This window comes from Acartia tonsa, chromosome 9, assembly GCF_053477335.1.
Source record: "Acartia tonsa isolate MP-2025a chromosome 9, ASM5347733v1, whole genome shotgun sequence".
NCBI lineage: Eukaryota > Metazoa > Arthropoda > Copepoda > Calanoida > Acartiidae > Acartia > Acartia tonsa.
Window position 1 is genome coordinate 38,942,463 of NC_137268.1, and position 21,654 is coordinate 38,964,116.

Below are 21,654 nucleotides of genomic sequence, written 5' to 3' on the forward strand. Positions count from 1 at the left end.
ATATGCATATTAAGACTTTTATGTTGCATCAGATTTTCATATACTCTCATAAAGTGATACTTGCAGCTGGCTAAAATAAATATACCCCCCCCCCTCCTCTACTACTGAACGAATGAACTGACCAATAATCCAAAATTGAAAACATGTTTCCCCTGCCAATATAAGCAGATATTCTATTTTCATTCAACTGAAGTAATTGTCCAATTTTTTAAAAACTGAAAGATTGGGTTAAAATTTCACTACACATTTTATTTTAGTCAAGTGGTTACAGAGTAGTATTGTTGCTTGGTAAGCTGCGCCCCCAGTATTCTGCTTCCAGTCCTGATTCCACCAGTACGTCTACCAGTTCCAGCTCCAGCAAAAAATCAGGGATTTTAACTAGCCGTAAAATAAATATCCTGATTAAATAAAAACTATAGTAATCATCCTTATACTAAAGTAACAGGATGTCTGTGTGTCTGTGTATCTGTGTGTCTGTACCGAAGGATCTCGCTAACCGCTGAACCGATCAGGTTCTCCTTAACAGGGTAGCTTCTCATAGGTCCCGGGAAGGTTTATAACTATTTTCTTGGGGGGTGGGACACCTCCAACCCCCACAAAAAATGAAAAATTCCCCCCCCCAAAAAAAATTTTTTGAACTAAAATTTAAAATGAGTGGGGGGCACCCCCCCCCCCAAAAAAAAAAAAAAAATTTTCACCCCCCCAAAAATTAAAATTTTTTTTTTTAAATCTAAAATAAGAAATTGGGTATTAAATTCGACTCTCTCCTTCTTGAGTGCCCCTAGAGGCCTCTAGGGGCGTAGCCGCTAGTATTACATAAAGAAGCAAGTTTTTTTCTGTGGCTTAAGATTTCAACAACTACTTTGTTGTCCAATTTAGGGAAGCTTCACATGGGTTCCAGAATGGTTTAGGCTATTTTTGTTTATAGAGTGTAGTAAAGGGATGGTTTTGCTTTTTGCTAACCCGGGGTACGAATACAGAGCCGCTAGTATTTTTAAAAGATTCATGTAATTTTTTATGAAGATATACTCTAGAACAGAAGAAAAATAAAAGGACGCACAGCTAAACATAAAAAAGAACGAACTTAAATGCATAATTTTTAGAGTATCTGTGTAACTAAAAAAATTAAACAAATAGTTAAAATCAATTAAAAAATTAGGATCTTCCTCCATGCCTATAATGGGATTTATTGGACTTGCAGTGGCACTACCGCCCCCTAGCGTCAACGAGGAAAATTACAGTTGTTTGAAAACATGCATTTATAAAGCATTTAAATTTTTTGTTATAATCACATGGTTATAATATGATTTTATTTGGTATTTGAGTTCAGTAATAAAAAAATATTTTTGGCTAGGTTTGGTGATTGTCAATAGTTATTCTGTTAAAATAAAAATTCCCTTATTGCTAGTTGTCTTTTATTTAATGAAGCCTATATGCATCCAAATGACTATGAAACGAGGTAATAAATGGTTTTCCAAAAATTTATACTTTTCTAATGTTTTATTCTGAAGAATTTGACATGACCTTATTTTTAAAGTAAAAACTCATCAAACAATAATACAATCATTCAATTTTCAAAATCCTAAATGTCATATTTCTTTTGACCAAGTTTTTTACTCTCATGTATTGTTTCAGCTGGTCATTTTGTTTCTTTTTAAGGGCTTTGACTTAATTTATATTTGTTAAAATTGACTTTTTAAATGATCAAGATTGCTAGATTAAAAGGATCTAATACTGTTAAGGACACAAAATGCATTCCGTCACGTTTCTAATAAGCACTCTAAAAAGTATTTGTGTTTTTTGGTAGATTTTTTGTTGAAAATTAGTACATTTTTGTTTTCGAATATATAAGAAAAATAAAACTTATTAAACTTGGATTTGATTTCTTCTACTTATGGAAATAATTGTCCTTATTGCATATTAAGTAAATGTTTAGAAACAACTGTTCTGTACCTACAGGTGCGTCTTGAGACTGATATGTTTGTTACCAGGCTGGCCTTTGATTTCAAAATTGCACATTGCGAACCAAAGTAAGTAGATAGATAGCTAAATAGATAGATAAATTGTTGGATAGATTGATAGATAGCTAAATAGAAAAATAGATAGCTAGATAGATTAACAGCTAGCTGGATAAATTGATAGATTGTTGGATAGATAGATAAATAGCTGGAAAGATATTTAGATAGTTGTTAGATAGATGGATAGATATATAGATACTTAGATAGATAGATAAGTAATAAAGACAGATAGATAGATAGATAGACAGATAGATAGACAGATAGATAGACAGATAGATAGACAGATAGATAGACAGATAGATAGACAGATAGATAGACAGATAGATAGACAGATAGATAGACAGATAGATAGACAGATAGATAGACAGATAGATAGACAGATAGATAGACAAATAGATAGACAGACAGATAGATAGATAGATAGATAGCTGGATAGATAGTTGGAAAGATAGGTAAATAGATAGCTAGCTGATAGATAAATAGATAAGAAATTAGATTAAATGAAAGAAAGATAGATAGATTAATAAATCATATTTGAAGATATAGGTTTCAAAGAATAAATTATATTTAAAAAAATTCTAATCATATGATAAATTATTAAGTTATTAAATATGAATGTAGAAAATGCAATTTAAATGTCGACTTTCTAGGGGAATCTTTTCATCTTATGCTATGTGGATGGTGATCTTTCAAAATTAACAAAAAAAAATTTACCCCAAATTGCCTTTATAAGGTACCACTTCCAGAACATTTGCATTGATTAGATAATAATTAATTTCCATTTCATTGAAATATGTTTTAAAAAGCCAATTTGCTACTTTTAAAAATGTATCTATAATGTAAATACATTTTAGTGTGTAGCAAAAGATAGTTTCTAAAAATAATTTAAGAAAATCCAGTTACAATACAGTAGCTATTTTAGTAGGCTAAATTTTGTTGTGATTTTTGGAGTTTAGCAGTTTTAGGAACCACTTCTAATTCTTATTCTGGTCATCTCTTGAGCACTCTTAGTGAATTCTTTATTGCTTTGCTCTCTCCCTTGCTACACACACACACATACACACACGCACACACACACACACACACACACACACACACACACACACACACACACACACACACACATACAAACACAGAATTACCAAAACTTACACAGACAGTAACACACATAAAAAAAACTGTAGATAAAATTTAGACACACATACAGACAATTTTAAAGGACCTGCACTTTTTTCTGCTCACAATACACATAAAAATTACACACACACACACACACACAATGAAAGACAAATAAACAGACAGACAGACAGCATATAATGACAAGTACCTGCATCTTATGTATTCTAGACAAACTCCCCATTGTAAGACATTTAAAACACTGCAGTTTATGATAAAATACTACTGCAATTGTTCTACTCTTTATATGGATATATTATTACTTGGATGTTACATCAGATTTCCATGTTCTCTAATAAAGTAAAACTCGCAGCGGGGTAAAATAATGATATCCCTTATTCAGAACCCCTTTACCTCATCCCCTCCTCTCCTACTGGCTGAACCAGCTGACCAATAAATGAGTTTCATGTAAGCAATTTTTCTCCAGTCATAATATATGTTCTATATCCATTACTGGTTATTATGATTCTATACTGCATTTGTTAAAAAGTAGAACAACAAAGCATTTTTCAGATTGTCTTTATTTTTTAAAATTATGTTGAGTAATATTTGACCATGGAGTCGAAACCGATGAATATTCGCTGGATTAAAACCAGTTCTCAGCCATACTGAAAAATTTCCAATTTTCCACGACTATTAAAATGAAAATCATAAAATTAACATCAGTTTGGATGGCCCTTGTATTAAGCCAGCTTGGGAAAAAAACTGGTTTTAATCTTATAGTTTTTCTTTATACTATATACGGAAATCTGTCTATAATACGATGTAATAAATAATTATTCTGCGATTTGTAAATTGGAAGTCAATATTCAATTCTATTCAGAAAGATGAACGTAAACGACCTAGTTCTAGTAAAGCATTACTACAAAAATGGTGTCAAAAATTGACCGATTTTCATGTTTTCATTTCTTGTATTTGAATAAATATGAATATTTAATGAAATTCCATGTAAAATCAATATTTTATCAGCTAGGGTGTTGGCATAGTCTATAATTTTCATCCTTCTCATCAGGCCTTTAAATTCAAGTGAATTTGGAGATCTTTTTTCATTGAGTTATGTATTTTTCTTGATTGTAAGCAGTCCAACTACTGAACAAGGATGACTAAATCCATAAAAGCGAAGCTCTGAATTAACGGTACGACAAACGAACATTAACACCTGTAGAGTGTCATAACTGAACAAGCAGAATTTATATGTATAAGTCTAAACAAAATTGAAGTAAGTTTATTGCAAAACTGCTTAAATACGAATACTGTTTAGGGACATACTTACAATTATAGGACTTGTTTATAGAGATGCTTCGCTTATAGCATTGTATCTTATTGTAAAAACTGTTTAATATAATGTATAAGATTTACATTATGAAATTCACTTGACTTTTCAAGAAGTCAATCAAAATCACACACATATTCAAATGCATAGGAGAGGTGCTTTAAAAATTTAAAATTATTAAATATTAGAACCATTTTTGTTACAACAGAGGGGTTAAAGTCCCCGGCTAACAAAACTGGTATTAATCTTAAATTTATACATTAATATTCGTGGAAACCGGTTATTATATAGCTAATATAAACCTAAGCCATGCTGTAAAATATATTCTGCTTTGTGGACCATTTCTATTGCCTGATAATCATTTCATGATACTGATACAAATCTAAAGGTTCAGAAAAATTGGTTTGGCCAAAAATTATTACATCTAGCCCCTTTTATCTTTAACAATAAATTTTAATATGGATTTAATTAATATTGAAATAAAATTTTGTTTATTACACAGATAAGATCAATTATAATCATATGTAGCGAAGCTAACATAAACTGAAACAAACTTGTAAAAATATGATCAGTAAACTATATTAAGGAAATTATGCCAAAAATTCACCGCCCTTGTTGCATTTGCATGCGTTTTTTTATGCAAATGTACTAGTCTATGCAGATGTGTATGAGTGTACGGGGTGAAGCGGGAGTTACTTTGTAATCAAGAAAAAACGACGAACGTACATACCATAGTTATTTATAAGTAGCCACGCTAACAACAAAAAAGAGGTCTGAAACACTTTGCAGGGCATTGCAAATATCTTTAATTTTGCAAAATGACAAGAAGTCATATCCTAGGGGGTTATAGATAGGAAATCATGCAAAATATTTTGCAGTTAATTCGCACATTTTTTACAACTTTATTCAAATTGCTTACTTTTGACACCTTTTTTTATGAAGAAATTGTTTTATAGCATTTATATGTTTTGAAATTTTATTAAAATTATCTAATTACATGACTTCGAATCTCAATAATTTCCATTGGATTAGAACCGGTTCTAAGCTATATTATCATGTATCGTTCCGTACCATAGCCAGAATTTTTTTTATAAATATTTATACCAGTTTTGTTATCCCGGGCCTTCGGTTTTTGAGTTTAATCTTATTATTGCAATTGTCCAATAATTCCCATTTTTTTACATTGGCCTTCAACACCTCAGAACTAATATAACAGTAATTAATCCTACATTTTTTTCATACCTCCACAGTTTTTTTGAGGTTATTTAATAAGTTTTAAAAGACTGGACTTTTTCATGGAAGCTTTATAATATGTTTTTTTTATAGGGTCAGCGATATGTTGGACTATACGGCTGAGGAGCTGACCGGAAAATCTATGTACACACTGTGTCATGCCGGGGACCTGGAAAAAATCAAACAAACACATACTGATTGTAAGTATTTTTTTATTCTGTTTGCCTTAAAAATTTCCGCCAATCAAAATTATATTTATATCAATATTCATCTCATAAGAGTTTGCTGTATATATTATTTTTCAATATAAAATCAGTGGCGTGCGGTAGGGGATTATAGAGGGGTGTCAACACGACCTTTGAAATTTAAATTGGAAAGGCAGGCCTTGCCATTTTTTACTTCGAAATGGTTTTACATCTCCTTGGTGCTAATGTTTTTAGCTTTTAGAAAACTTCGGGTTAAAAAAGGTTTTAAAAACTGTATGTTATCGTTTTTTAGCATAAAAATATTGCATAAAATTGCCTTTAAATGGTTAAAAAGTAAAAGAATATCATTACATTCAAAATAATAATATTTTACCATTTAAAAGTTAAAAGTCACTTTTAAAGCAGCTGGGCATTTGAAAACCTTTTTTTTGCCTTTTTTACCATGGGATCCTATGAAGTAATTGATAATCATTTAAAAGGACCCTGGCACTTAGGGTATAAAAACTTGCATTTTTATAAATATATTTTCTGTCGGGATATTTTTGGAGTGGAATATAGGATTTTTAGAATTTTGATGTAATAGAAAAAAAACCTTAAAATATAAATATTATTTTTTTAATCTTAAGCATTTAGGAAAGAGACAATCTATCCATCTTTTTAATTCGTATGTGTGTAAAAACTGGCTAAATCCAATAAAATCATCAAGAAAAATCCACGAATCGTGTTTTAAAATGCTCGAATTGTTGTAGGTATGACAAATTCTTTTTCTCGCCGCAAGACTCGGACAGAAGGCCATTTGTTTTACTCACTTTTTATGCACCTTACATTTTTTTAAAGCGTTGCAACTCTATAAGTATTGTTTTCCCTTAAATATTTATCTTTTCAGAAAACGAAAACTCTTCTTTACTTTTTCTTTTTCTCTCCCTTACTCTCCTATTTCGATAATATATGGATTTTCAAGTGCTTGTTAACTTTTGAAGATTAAAGATTGTTTCATTATTAAACACTAGTGGCTACGCCCCTTGAGGACTCTAGAGGGCGGGGGAAGTTGACTTCGGTGGTACTCGGTGGAAAAAAGTAATACTTATGTAAAACATTTTTTAAAAGCATCTCTATTTTTTCTTTCTCAAACTAAAATCTTTTAATTTCCTAAACTTAAAGGTGTTAAAAGTGTGCATACAAAAATCAGATTAATGGCTTTAGGCTATTTTTCTCTCCCCCCCCCCCCTTTCCTATCCCTTTCGAATATAAAACCTCTAGATTCCAGAAGGGGAGTATAATATACAAAGTAATACAATGTTAAGCTGTCTGTTGAAAGCAAAATAAGACATTTTTATCTTCTAAAAAGCATTCATTCGGTCTTGTAGCGGTTTTGACGGATTTCCTTTTTGTCTTAGTGGTACACAATTCAATTTTCTATGCTTGAAAAATTTGCTTTCATCGTGAAAAATGTTATCACAGCTAGAAATTTTGTTTTAGGGGATTCATTCTTAAATTTATTTTAATAAAATCTCATGGAGAGTCAAATTTGTAAGCAAGTGAAACTTGTAACGGGCTTAAATAACGATCCCCCCCTTCCCCCCTCAATGGTACTATATTATGATTTAAAAGCTTTGACTTGATTATCTAATTGTTTTTGCTATATTTTTACTTTATTTTAGTCTACTGTCTTTGAACATCTTAATAACTGTAATCAAACTTTGTTTTTTTTGGATAGCCCCCCTGTTCAACTTTATTAAGCCTCCCCATGACATATAAGTAGTTTCATTAGTTTTTCCTCACTTTTTTTGTCAATCATTGTTTTGCTAGCCGTCAACCTACAATTTGCTTTTTTTCTTTATAATTTTCTTGGTTTTCCCTCTGTCTTTTGCTATTATTCCTTTTTTGAGACACTTTGACCAGTTACTCTCTCTCTTTCTCTCTCTTTCCATCTGCTATATCTCTTTTTTATCTCTCTCTTTCACTTTTATACATACCCATTTACCAATTTTTAAACTCAATAAATTATTTTCTTTTTTGCTATTTCATCTTTGTCTTTCTTTTTATGCTTCTATGGAATATTTCAACCTTGGTCATTTCGTCAAATAATTTTGCTTGAAGGGGTTGAAAATCATTTATTACCACCCTCAAACCTTTTGTCATAGACAGATTGTCTGTAATCTATTAAATTTTCTGCCTGCTATAACTAACATGGAAAATTATTAACCATGGGATATTTTCATGGAATGTAAGGGTCAGTATTATATACAGCTTTCCGCGGATATTAAAACGAAAAATTATAAGATTAAAAATAGGTTTGTTAACCCCGAGGGGCCGAAGGCCATGGCTGATTATATCTGATTTATTATTTTTATTTTAATATTTGTGATAGTGTCTGTAAAACGGTGCTATACATGATTTTTCAGTATTAATAATAACCGGTTCTAATCCAGCGGATATTTATCGGTTTCGAAGCCATACAACCATAGCGGAAAATTTTTCACGAATTTTTAAATAAATTTACTAAAATATAAAGATAAATAATTATTATAGTTAAAAGTTACTGCTTTTCTAAAATTTATTATTTTGAATTTTTTGTTTGTCTATAGATCCCAGAGAATCAGATACTTTTTATAACGTTTTTTTTTATAAAATTTTAAGAAGAGAAACTAAAAGTATTAAATAATTTAATTGAATATAATAATGTTACGGATAATTTAATATGATTTTACTTATGAAATTTTCAATAAATATGTTCATAATCTAATTTATTTCCCTTGACCCGGCTCTTAATCAGGGCTCGGCAGCCGCGCAGGAGTGTGAATTTTAAACCCGCTTGTGTGCAAAAAAAAATCCGAAAAGATGGATTGTATGTTCAGGAACAGGTTTAGACATCCAGCTAAAGTTTAGAGTTATAATATGACGATTAAACTGGGGCTTACACGCGGCTGCCGAGCCCTACTTTTATCACCTTTATTGCTGGAAAATAGCAAAATATGTAGAAAAAATATTAATTATCCTATACAAAAATTTATAAAAACATAATTTGGCGGTTTTCCTTAAAGTGCCTAGTCGGGCAAAGAAACCTCCACCTTTTTAAAATTAATGTTTAAAAGGTGGAGGGGTGGGGAGTGTTTTGAATAAAGGAAGAAAACCTTATCCAGTATCCACGTTATTTAGCTTTAATCTATTTTTAATGCTCGCAAAGCAATACAAGAGAAAGTACCAAAAAGTGGAGCAATAAGAATAGTCTAGTTATAGAAAAGTTACCCTGTACAAAAAATTAAAAGTTAAATAAAGATAAATTAGATAAATAGATAGATAGGTTAAATTTGTGAGGAAATTTATACAAGAAGGGTTATTTAGAATAATAAAATATAAATGTAAATAGCATATCTAAAGATCTTTGGGTACTATCTTATACGTAGGGTTAGGTAGAAAACTTAAAAACATTGATATACTATTTCTATGATTTATAGTGAAACAAGGATGACAACATCCATTAAAGCGAAGCACTGAAACGGTAGGACAAACGGACATTAACACTTGTATAGTGTCTGAATTGAATAATCAGAACATAAAAGTATAAGAGTCAAAGCAAAATTGTAAGTATATTTGTTGAAAAACTGCTTGATACAGGATAATGTTTATGGACATACTTACATTTTTTGGACTTGATTATAGAGTTGATTCGCTTATAATATTGTTCTTTGTTGTCCCAGGAATCAATATACCAATAATCAGATCAAACGGATAATTAGATCACTTAAAAATTTGTTGTTAAAAAAGTAGAAAACTCGACATGTTTAAAATGGACGTACGGACATTCTGGTAATGATCATAGAGTTGCTACGCTTTCTAAATCGTACCCAACTACTACAGGAATCATCATGCAAAGTTTGAAATCGATAGGACAATTCTAACATGCCTAAATTAACGATTTAAAGCTATCTATCTCGGACGGACGAACGTACGGACGGACGGACCGACCCTAATTATAGAAAAGCTTCGCTTTTAAAAAGTAGTCATTTGCAGAGAGAGAGGAGACAATGGGCTGTTTATTACACTAGTCTCCAAAGTTTTATAATAACGTTTTATACTTCGTTAGTTTAACAACTTTAGGGATTTCAGTTAATTTTGATTGGTTGGCTCATTAAAATGAGTGTTCAAACGTTTCAATCCCTGATTTTAATCTACCTCAAGGGTAATTTTGTGTATTAGCATTGGGGATGTACATCAATTTATCGGCCTTTGTACTCTCCCTTTAGATCCCTGGGTCAGTTGATTGATATTAATTAAATCATACACAACAATTACAATTACTAGAAACTTTAATCTACAAAATTAGCTATCATAATAGTCATATTTAATGTTTTCAAGTATCTAAATCCGCCAAAACCCCAATGTTATAAAAATAAGAGAAAAATATGTCTATCTGTTGGTTTATCTATGAATGTACAAGAGTATTAAATGTTTCATATACGTGGATATTATGACAAGGGGAAAAAATTGTCGTCAATTTAGCTTGCTACCATGGAATTCATCTATTGGTCATCTCGTCCATCCAGTAGGAGGGGAGGGGATGGGGTGGAAGGGGGAATTGTATTTAGCCCACTGTGTGTTTCACATTATTAGAAGACAAGAAAATCTGGTGTAAGATCCAAGTAATAATATATCCATTGCAAGAGTATAATATTCCCTCTGATCTGTAATTCTATTTATATTCATATTTTTTATGATTAGTTCTCTTTTAAACATGTATAACCTTGTTAGATATTATTTACATGAAAAAAGAAATCATAATGTAGAGTTATAAAGTATTCACTATTCTCTCTCTAAAGTATATTTTAAGAATCAGCTTATAGTGCCTAGTAAAAAATGACGTCATACAATACTAATCACCAATGATAAGGAAGTATACATTGTAATTGACCAATGGTAAAATGTATACTGGCCTATCATTGGTCATTTGTATTATTTTTATTAGGCACTATAAGCTGGTTCATATTTTGATGGTTAAACTTTTATATTTTAATAATAATTTGTATATTTTAGTGATTAAGAAGGGCCAAGTGATGTCAATGTACTACAGACTAATGAACAGGTAACTTTTTATTTAGTTCAATATTAAACCTTATATATAATTAAGCACTAGGGGCACTTGAGGTTTGTGTGTGTGTGTGGGTAATCAAACTTTAATTGCCCACTTTCAATTTCAGTTTTAAAAAAAAAAAAGTAATATCTTTTTGGAGGTAATTTTTTTCTAGGGGCGATTTCTCTTAAAAGGGTGTAGGTACCCTCCCCCGAGAAAGTAACGGAAATTCCCAGAAAAGTTTTCAAATCAAACCCTTTGCTATGATAGATATTAGATAGTGGTTGTGGGCAATAGGTTTTTGAAGCAAAACCTAGAGAAGATGCATATAGCTTTTATGGTAATGGATATAGAATATATGAATATATTGACATGGGAAAATTTGTTGTCAATTTAGGATGCTAAAAAAGGCCTCATTTATTAGTCAGTTCGTTTATCCAGTAGGAGGAGAGAGAAGGGGTAAAGGGGGTATCGTTATTTTAGTCAGGAAAATCTGATGCAACATCCATGTAATAGTATATCGACTTTTATGGTTAACATTTTAGGAGTGGAGGTTACACGTGGGTTCAAACCTGTGCCACCCTGGTTTGTAATACAAAGAACAGCGAAGAACAAACAATTATCTGTGTTAATTATGTCCTGAGTGGTCCCCAGTATCCACATATAGTCATGGATACAGACCAGGTGAGTTTAATATTTGTGTATCCTGTTCTACTATGTATTATAACTCTTTGTATCTACATATAGTCATGGATACAGACCAGGTCAGTTTAATATTTGTGTATCCTGTTCTACTATGTATCATAACTCTGTGTATCCACATATAGTCATGGATACAGACCAGGTCAGTTTAATATTTGTGTATCCTGTTCTACTATGTATCATAACTCTGTGTATCCACATATAGTCATGGATACAGACCAGGTCAGTTTAATATTTGTGTATCCTGTTCTACTATGTATCATAACTCTGTGTATCCACATATAGTCATGGATACAGACCAGGTAAGTTTAATATTTGTGTATCCTGTTCTACTATGTATCATAACTCTGTGTATCCACATAGAGTCATGGATACAGACCAAGTAAGTTTAATATTTGTGTATCCTGTTCTACTATGTATCAACACTCTGTGTATCCACATATAGTCATGGATACAGAGCAGGTCAGTTTAATATTTGTGTATCCTGTTCTACTATGTATCATAACTCTGTGTATCCACATATAGTCATGGATACAGACCAGGTAAGTTTAATATTTGTGTATCCTGTTCTACTATGTATCATAACTCTGTGTATCCACATATAGTCATGGATACAGACAAGGTGAAACTTATATCATAATAATCCATCCTTCATTGTTACTAGCCTCTAGGGGCTTTGCCCAAAGAGGTAATTAAAAAAAATTAAGTATCCCCACTAAATGCCCCCACTACTTTCTATTTTTTTTAAAAAAATTAGGGTGAATTATTTGTTTTTTGGGGGGGTTGAGGGTGTCCCATCCCCTAAGAAAATAGCTTAAAACCACCACAGGACCAATAGGTATATACCCTGAAGAGAAGAATCCGATCGGTTCAGTGGTTACCGAGATCTTAAGCTTCATACAGACGGACAGACGGACAGACGGACGAACGGACAGGCAGACAGACATCAAGCTACTTTGTAATATAGATAATCTTAGGGAACATTAATAAACTAGAGTTAAATAAAGGTTGCGTGAATTTTTAAACCATATATATAATCCTTATATAAAAGTAACAGGATCTGTGTGTGTATGTGTGTGTGTGTGTGTGTCTGTCAGTAGTGAAGGGTATACCTTAACGCTTGACCGATATGGTTCTCCTTTATAATGTAGCTTCTCATAGAAGGTTTATAACTATTTTGGGAGAGAGTAGCACCACTCTCCCAAGAAAAATCGCCACTAGAAAAGAAATACCAAAATTATTTCTGCTAAGGACTGCCATTTAGAAAATTATAGGACTATACTTGCATAGAAAAAAATTTAACACCTCTAGAGGCCCTTGGGGCGTAACTGATAATTAATTTTGATAAGTTGTTGTTTGTAAGTAAGTTCTCAAAACCAATAACCGGTTCTAAAAAATGTTATTTTTGTAGATGGAGCATGGAGACGTACACGTGAAGCAGGATATAGACTCGCCATTGTCAAATCAATCTCCTATGCCACTTCAGAAAGGTAAATTTAATTCAGATATTTGGCTACCTTTATTTAGTTTAGAAAAAAAGTGTAGTTACATTTTTTGGTTTCTTTAATTATGTTTTCTTTTTAAATTTACTAACTTAATTTAAATAACTGAGAAATGATTGCGGCAAAATAGTTTTCCACAATTTACCTTTTTCCTTTTTAATAATGCTAGTATCTAGGAATATTAGCCATCTAGTTTCTACCTTTATTATTAACATTGAACTATCTACTTCTTCCTTTCTTTCATGTGTTATCCAATCAGCATAATTTTCTGGGTGTAATCAACTCTATATATACTCCCAAATACACAGGGATCTAAGGGGATAAGACATCAACATCGCCGGTTATCTCTTCTTTCCAGAGCATAGGCCACGCACAATGGTTCTCTAATCTTCTTTGGATTTGGCATGAGTTGAGGCATCACTGAAAGGAACAAGACAATGGCTGATAAATTGATGTACATCCCCATTGATGATACACAAAATTATCCCTCCTGTAGATTATATTTAGTGGGTGAAACGTTTATACACTCAACTTAATTAACCAACCAATCAGAATTCACTAAAGTACCCAAAGTTGCTAAGCCAACTTATAAGAAACGTTATTATAAAACTTTGGGGAATATTGTAATAAACAGCCCATTGTCCTCTCCCTCCCTGCAAATACTCTCCCTGAACTACTCCCAAATGTTCCCCTCTAAAAAGCTCCCAAATAACTGCTCGACCTCTCTCTTGCCCTTCTGCCCTAGGGGTGTAGCTAAGGTGTCAATTTAAAACTGCAAATTTTGTGATTTAAAATAAGAGAAACATATATTACTAAAGTAGAATATGCTTTTATATTTTATGAACAGTTATTTCTATTTGTGTAAGGAATTAACATTATAAAACGGTTTTAAAGTTTGAACAATCATATTATTACCCCTATATTTTTTACTATCGGTTGCACCCCTAGCATCTAGAGGCCTTGTGTTTAAAACGGAAGTTGAGTACAAAAAAATAGCCTGAAACCATCCTAAGTCTTAAATATGTAAATAAAATGGTTTAAAACCATCCTGGGATCTGTGTGAAGCTTCCATGAAATAGAGAACTCAATCGGTTCATTAGTTATTGAAATATAAGCACAAATAAAATCTTACTACTTTATATAATAAAAGGTTTACGTTGTATCATCATTTTTTGGGAAGAATGAACAATTTGTGACTGTTATTGTTGTTATTTCTGATTGCAAATTTGGTAACACCAAAGAAACACTGTTTAAAAAGTTTTGGTTAACTTTGTAAATAAATTGGTTTATCTATAGCAACAAATTTGCAATTGAGAACTTAAGGTTGGACATTCTCAGATCATTTTAACGAGAAGGTTGTCTCTTTGACTTTTGATTCCTTTAAAACTAATTTTGCCTCCAACTTTCTAATTTAAAAAATATATAATAACAGTTGTCATTTTAATTTGACCGATGAAAAATTTTAAAGAGTAAAAGCTTTTCTAGTATGGCTTAGAAATCGATTAATATCCGCATGATTAGAACCGGTTCTAAGCCCTTCTGAAAATGGCATCGGATTACAGACAAATTTCACATTTTTTAATATTAAAATCATGCAAATTAAAACCAGTTTTTATTAGCCCTAGTATTCGCCCTCTCGGTAAAAAAAAACATTTTCATTTTAATAACCGCGGAAAGCCGTCTTAAATACGCTGCGAAAAATAACTAATCTAAAAGATCTTTCTTTAAAATGGAAGATTAATTTATCGGCCATTTATCAATCCATAAATCCGTGAAAATCCCACTTATATATACACAGAGATGTAATCCAATTGAAGTTTAAAATCTTGTTAGCTAACACAAAAGAATCCCTTTTTGGTTTGGGTTAGAAATTTATTTCTATACACAATGGATATAGGATATATGTGGATATATTGACAGGAGAAAATTGTGGTCAATTTAGGTTGCTAATATGGACCTCATATATTGGTTAGTTCGTTCATCCAGTAGGATAGGAGAAGATGGAGTAAAGAGGGTAGGGGGGGGGGGGTATCATTATTTTAGCATACTGCGAGCGTCACTTTATCAGAGAATATCTGGTGCAACATCCAAGTAATAATATATCCATTCTATACAGACAAATATAAATATATTTTCCTTTTCCCCTATACATTTTTATTTTTTTTACAGAATTTTAAAGCATTTTGATTATTTGATTTAGTAGTCAAGGCTGACAATCAAAGCTGCTTAGCCTAATTTTCACATCAGCACTATGAGCAAAGTTAAACTATATTTTAACAAAGTGTTAATCTAATAATGATAATATAAATACAGTAAACTGTAGATATAAAATTTTTTTAATTCTTAGATGACCGTCAAGATTTTGTGAGCTACGGAGCATCCACCGCTGGCGATGACCGGTCAGACACGTACAGAGCTCCGGCCGGGGCCACTCTGGAGAGACAGTCACAAGACTTTAGGACAGGATACACAGCAGAGGACTCTTGCGACCAGAGGTCAGGAAAGGTTTGTAACTTGGGTTTTCAAAATGGGTTTTGCTTTCATTACATTTCTGTCCTTTCCTATTTCTTTTCTATGTAGTTTAGTTATTTCAAAAAGTATTATTCTAAAACTATAGAAAATATTATTTTTCGGAAATTTTGCCCAAAACTTTTCAGGAGACATAATGTAGAGTATTAAATTGTCAATCAATGCAATACAATAACTTTGTTTAAATTTATCTGAACATGTAAGTAGTAATCCTATTTCTATCTATCTATTTAGTCTATTTCTATTTCTTTCTTTCTATCTATTGATAAGATTTTCAATATAAAATGACTTTCAAATTGATATGATTTAGTTTACCCCTTCTATAGATTAAAATTATTGTTTAAGATGTTTGGACACTATCAGTTCTCAACTAATGAATCAAACTTTTAATGTTTCCCTATTTGTAGTTTGTAAATGAAAATTTTTCAGATGAAATAAATTTGTATATTTTTTTGTTTGTTCAAAAAATATAAAAGTTCTTTTTAAAAATAGTTAAACCTAAGACGATTATATAAATAATTTTTTCTTGCAGACATCTTTGGAGGCCGCCCATGCTCGACTAAGATCCCCCGTCCCCTCCCCCCACACAACAAGCACTCCTCACCCTCACTCCTCCCCTCATCCATCAGTCACCCCCACCCCTACAACAATTAACGCCCCAATGACTCCCACACCAATTGTTGCAAATTCCTCGGTCATCAGTGGCGCTGGAACAGCCGGCTCCAACAGCTTCTCTGACGACACTGAAGACCGGGCGTCAAATCGCACCAGCTCGCCTGTCCATGTTTCCAGTCCGTCAAGTGGTATCAGCAGTCTGCCTGATCAGAACAGTAATAGCGTGAGGGAGCTAGAGAATGCTATGAGCAAGCACCTGCCTGACAAGCAGCAGGCCCAGCTACAGTCTGGGGGCAAGAAACAGCAACAAGCTGCCTCCCCACTACATCTTCCATTGCCAGGTTTAAATAGTTTTATAATTATAGTTGGGTTTGAAATAATTGAAAATAATTAAAGCCATTTGCTTTTACAAATTCTTTACATTTTACCTAAAATTAAAAATATTGTATTAAAATGTATTTTTTTTATTTTTGATCAATGATCATAATGTATATTTTTAGGAGTAAGTTCAAGTTTAGGGGCAACTAGTGATTTGATCAAACAATTTTACTCGCGCCACGGTTCTCCAGGCGCCCCTGTCAGTGTGGGGGGCTATTCCCCCCACCATCCATCCCCCCTGGACTCGCCCCACCACCCCACACACAATCCTGTCCATGGACATTCCTACCTGGACTATACAAGCCGTCTAAATTCATACACAAATGTTCAACACGCGGCTGCGGCCGCTGCCCTAAAGCCGTACAGCATGAGTGCCACCGCAAGCATGATGACCGCTGCAAGTCCACCAGGTCTTGATCCTGCAGGAGTTGCAGCCGCCGCCTGGCACCCAGATGCTGCGGCTAATTTGTACTCGTCGCATCACGCGGCTGCTGCTAGCTTTCATTTGAATCAACAACGCGGCCAAACTTGGTATACTGGAAATTAAAAAATTGCTTAGTGAAAAAAAACTGCTAAATTACAAAAAAAATAGCTATAAACAAAACAGAAGAAAAATCATTTTTAAAATACATACTGTCAAATTGTCTAAGACTTGATTTGTATCATTTATGACTAAAAACACTGCATAATTTAAATGTTAGTTAAAGTTTATAATAATTAAGAATATTGCATAGTATCTGATAAAAAAAAAATATCAGAAAAAAAAGATAATGTAATGATAGATTTACCATACATAAATCAGATAAAATATTAATTAATTTTAGTTATCATAATATAAATCAAAATAGAATGCACTAATTTAATTTGAACAACCTTTTCTCTTATGTTAAACATGATTTTATATTATATTTATTTGTGATAATTTTCTGTGATCATATTAATAGCTCTTTTGTTCTGTTACTCTAGAAGCTCAATTTATTCATTTTTTGCTTAATTTTTATAATATGTAATATTTTTTTAAACGTTGTAGCAAGGTTTCTTAATATTTAGTTATGTTAATTTTGTTCTTTAATTCTTTACATAACTTAACAGTAGCTTAAACATACTTTTTTATTTACCAAAATCCCACCCTTTATTTGATCAATAAAAAGTGCAGTAACCTTTTTTTACAATATGTACTAAGGTAAACTTCTTTATAACACATGAAACAGAGATCTTTATTTTCATCTTTATTTCAGTTTAAATGGACAAATTATTCAAATACATAAGTTAGATTCTAAGGTTATTTCAAATAGTTGTATAACAGTTAAATTTCATATGTGACAAGCAAAATAAGCAACTGTTAAACTGCTGAAAATGATAACTTTAGAATCCATATTTTTATCTGATAACTTCATGTTTTAAAACATGAATTTCTTTGTATCAAAGTATTGTATTTTTATTTTAGTTGGATCTAGTGCAGTATACGGTAGAATGTTCCTGGTAACGATTATTTCCAAAATTCTATGAACTTTAAAGGCTGCTAGCGTCCAAACAGCTGAGCGTATATGTCATACCCGTTCACTGTGTTAAGCGATATAAGAAATGATGCACAGGGAAAGCTTCACCTAAGAAAAAATGCGTAATTTAAATCTTTTTCGCGCATTTATGTTCACTGCGAGATAACTGTGCTTTATTGAGTAATTAATATTCCAGACTATTTGTAGGTCTTCTTTTGTAGTTTATAATTTTTGGGAGCATAATCTATACGTTCTACCGTTCTTGGCCGTTAGACTTAGTAGCCTTTAAAATTCACAGATTTTTTGAGATAATCATTACCTGGAACATAATACCGTGAACTGCACTAGATCCAATTTTTTTACAATAAATTGAAGGATTTTTAAACGTAAATTTGAAGTGAAAAAAAATCTGTTAAAAAACACTAAAGTGATGTAAAAACACTGATAAAAATTGTGATGTATGAAAAACAAGAACGAACACAAGTAAAAGTATCCAGTGAAAAGCCAAAGATAGTAAAAAAGTTACTTCATAATAATTCCATGGTGGATGTTAGTTCAGTATTTAATTATAAAAAAAGATTATTTTTTATCATTTGAGTGGGAAAAAAAACTAAATTTGTTACCAGTAAACTTATAAATAAAGGATAATTAAAAATGTGTTTCTTTGTTTTATTCAATATAATTATTTAATTATCAATTACCACATGCGGGCGATGCTGCTGTCCATGACACTCTAACGTCAGGTCCAACAACTAATAACTAAAAAGTGCCAAATATCTTCTTTTCTAACAACCAGAGGTGGATTCTTGCCCCACTAATCGCTTAGTAAGGCAAAATTGTTTTCGTGATAAATCCACCAAAATCACATTAAAAATCTACAAACAAAAAAAAATAAACAAAATTATAGAAGGGTTATAAACATAAGATTTTATTTAATTTTTGTAGATTTTTATGTGATTTTGGAGGATTTTTCACGATAAAATTTTGCCCCACTAAGCGATTAGTGGGTCAAATTCTTTTTAAGAATCCACCTCTGTTGTATTAAATTAGGTAACACCCCTCAACTCTTTGTCTTGAAGTCCCAATTGTGCATGGTAATGAGATGAGTCTATTTTGGACAAAGACGTTACCCTACTGTGACTATTAGGGTCGTGCACCTAACATAGTAGCAGTAGAAACTATTGTTTACCTCTATTTGATCCTATTACCTTCCTGACGACGAGAGAATATGCTAAGTGTTGAGCCATGGCCGCGGGTTACAATCTATCTATCTAAGGTTGAGTGATTTTAATTTTAGATTTACCTGCCTTGACAAGGGTTTACACCCTTCCAAAACAGCCAAGGGGGGTATCATTTTAAAAATGTTATGTTTATCTTAAATTTAAGAGAGTGTGCAAAAAAGTTGGACAAATTCTATTTTGAAATTGTATGACGAGGCTATGAATAACGATCTATTCTATAAATCATTATGTTTAACTGTAAGTGTAATTCTGTTATGCTTAACTGTTTTTTCAACTTTTTCTTACTTTTACAACTAAAAGTTTTCCATTTATGAATTTGTCATCCTTGTTTAACTATTTTAGCTATTTTATGGAAATGCGCAAATTGTCTAGTTTGACGTCATAAAAATACGATAAAGAGGAAGGATGAGAGGAGAAGAAGGAAAGGAAACCCCTAAAAAAGAGATTGATAATAGACGTATTTTATGACGTCACTCTAGACACTTAGCGCATTCCCTTATTTTAATCCATTAGTAATTATTTCAACATTCTTATCAATATGCCCAATTATGGAATTAGACAATATACGTGGTGCATTATTTGCCAAGTGTACCACTTTTCTGCACTACCTCTCCGATTTTGTTAATACTCTATATTTTGGTCCGTTGGGTCATTCAAGGATGCTGGATGGCCGAAAAAAAGTTTCAGAGTCCCTGGATGTCTAGATATCTAGCTATCTATGAAGGTAGGTAACAAAAATGTAAAAAACACCCATTTTTTCACAATTTTAAAAATTAATTTTTTCATCAATCTTACATCCAATCTATACATTTTATACACCAAAATGATCGTTTATTCATGTAAAAAGCGCTCATAATGCTATTTTGGCCAAAACTCTAATTTTACAGGGTGTCCAACAAAAAGTGTATTTTGGATATCTAGCGTAATACCCAAAATACCTGTCAGAAAAAAATCCTTTTTTTGGCTTAAATCCTGTGTTTTATCTGTGTGCATATGTGGTATATAACGGTTTGGACCACCCGGGACTATAAGGTTGTCAAATTTCACTTTGGGACACCCTGTAAATGTGATTTTTGCATCTGTAGAGCTAAAACTTGGTCCAAATTGGCTATTTTTTTCAAATTACTCTAATATGTGTCTTAGTATGTTTGGCCATAGTGTTTTCTGACCAGATCAATTATTTCATATTTTTTGGACACCCTGTATTTTCAAATAAAGAGAAAAAAAAATTTTGTTTTTTTTTAATTTTTTTTTCTATTTTTAAGTTACTTAAAACTGTCATATAGATACAGATTTTGACTAATAACAATAATATTTGCCTATTTTACAAATTTTTACACTTTTGGGACACCCTGTGCATGTTTTTGAAAAATTGTGGTTTTTGCCCATTTTTGGAGGGAAGGAGTCGTTTTAGGGCCATAGACTATTTCTTCATTTTTGTAGAACTTTTCAAGACACATCATTTGTTATTTATGCAAAAGCCGCAAAAACCGAACCGTTTTGCCGTTATTCACCGCCAAAGGCGGAATTTTTTTATGTTTTTGCCGTTCCCGAGGTTCTAATGGGCATTTGTGGTAAGAAGACGTTGATTTATCAAGATAACTGTGAAATACTTTTATTTAGGCATTTTAATTTACTAAATTTCATGTTAAGTAAATTTTTTTGTATATCCAACTGATTTTTGTCAAAAGGAATTTCAAATGCACATGATTTATGTTTCTTTTATCACTTATGTTATAGCAATTATTTATGTTATATTCACTTCATTTTCTTGTTTTAACAATTGAAATCCATCTCGACGAAAAACGGTTAGATGCACAAAAAATTTTACTTAATATGAAATTTAGTAAATTAAATTACCTAAATAAAAGTACTTAGGAGGGACATTGATAAATCAACGTCTTCTTACCACAAATGCCAATTAGAACCTCGGGAACGGCAAAAACGTAAAAAAATTCCGCCTTTGGCGGTGAATAACGGCAAAACGGTTCGGTTTTTGCGGTTTTTGCATAAATAACAAATGATGTGACTTGAAAAGTTCTACAAAAATGAAAAAATAGTCTATAGCCCTAAAACGACTCCTTCCCCCCAAAAATGGGCAAAAACCATCATTTTTCAAAAACATGCACAGGGTGTCCCAAAAGTGTAAAAATTTGTAAAATAGGCAAATATTATTGTTATTAGTCAAAATCTGTATCTATATGACAGTTT

General features: G+C 32.0%; 1 protein-coding gene across 4 annotated transcripts in view; it reads left to right on the forward strand.

Moving 5' to 3' along the window:
- The window catches only part of LOC145328878 (neuronal PAS domain-containing protein 3-like), a 55,246-nt gene extending 36,389 nt beyond the window's left edge, over window positions 1-18,857 (forward strand). For all 4 annotated transcript variants that reach the window (XM_080172799.1, XM_080172800.1, XM_080172801.1 and 1 more), the window contains 10 exons: window positions 258-367; window positions 1,158-1,228; window positions 1,958-2,030; window positions 5,794-5,900; window positions 10,941-10,989; window positions 11,523-11,661; window positions 13,091-13,169; window positions 15,529-15,686; window positions 16,243-16,666; window positions 16,826-18,857. In XM_080172799.1, the coding sequence (XP_080028925.1) occupies window positions 258-367; window positions 1,158-1,228; window positions 1,958-2,030; window positions 5,794-5,900; window positions 10,941-10,989; window positions 11,523-11,661; window positions 13,091-13,169; window positions 15,529-15,686; window positions 16,243-16,666; window positions 16,826-17,250 (1,635 nt within the window). In that variant the 3' untranslated portion in view covers window positions 17,251-18,857. The remainder of the gene's footprint in view (window positions 1-257; window positions 368-1,157; window positions 1,229-1,957; window positions 2,031-5,793; window positions 5,901-10,940; window positions 10,990-11,522; window positions 11,662-13,090; window positions 13,170-15,528; window positions 15,687-16,242; window positions 16,667-16,825) is intronic.
- The last annotated feature ends 2,797 nt before the right edge of the window (window positions 18,858-21,654 follow it).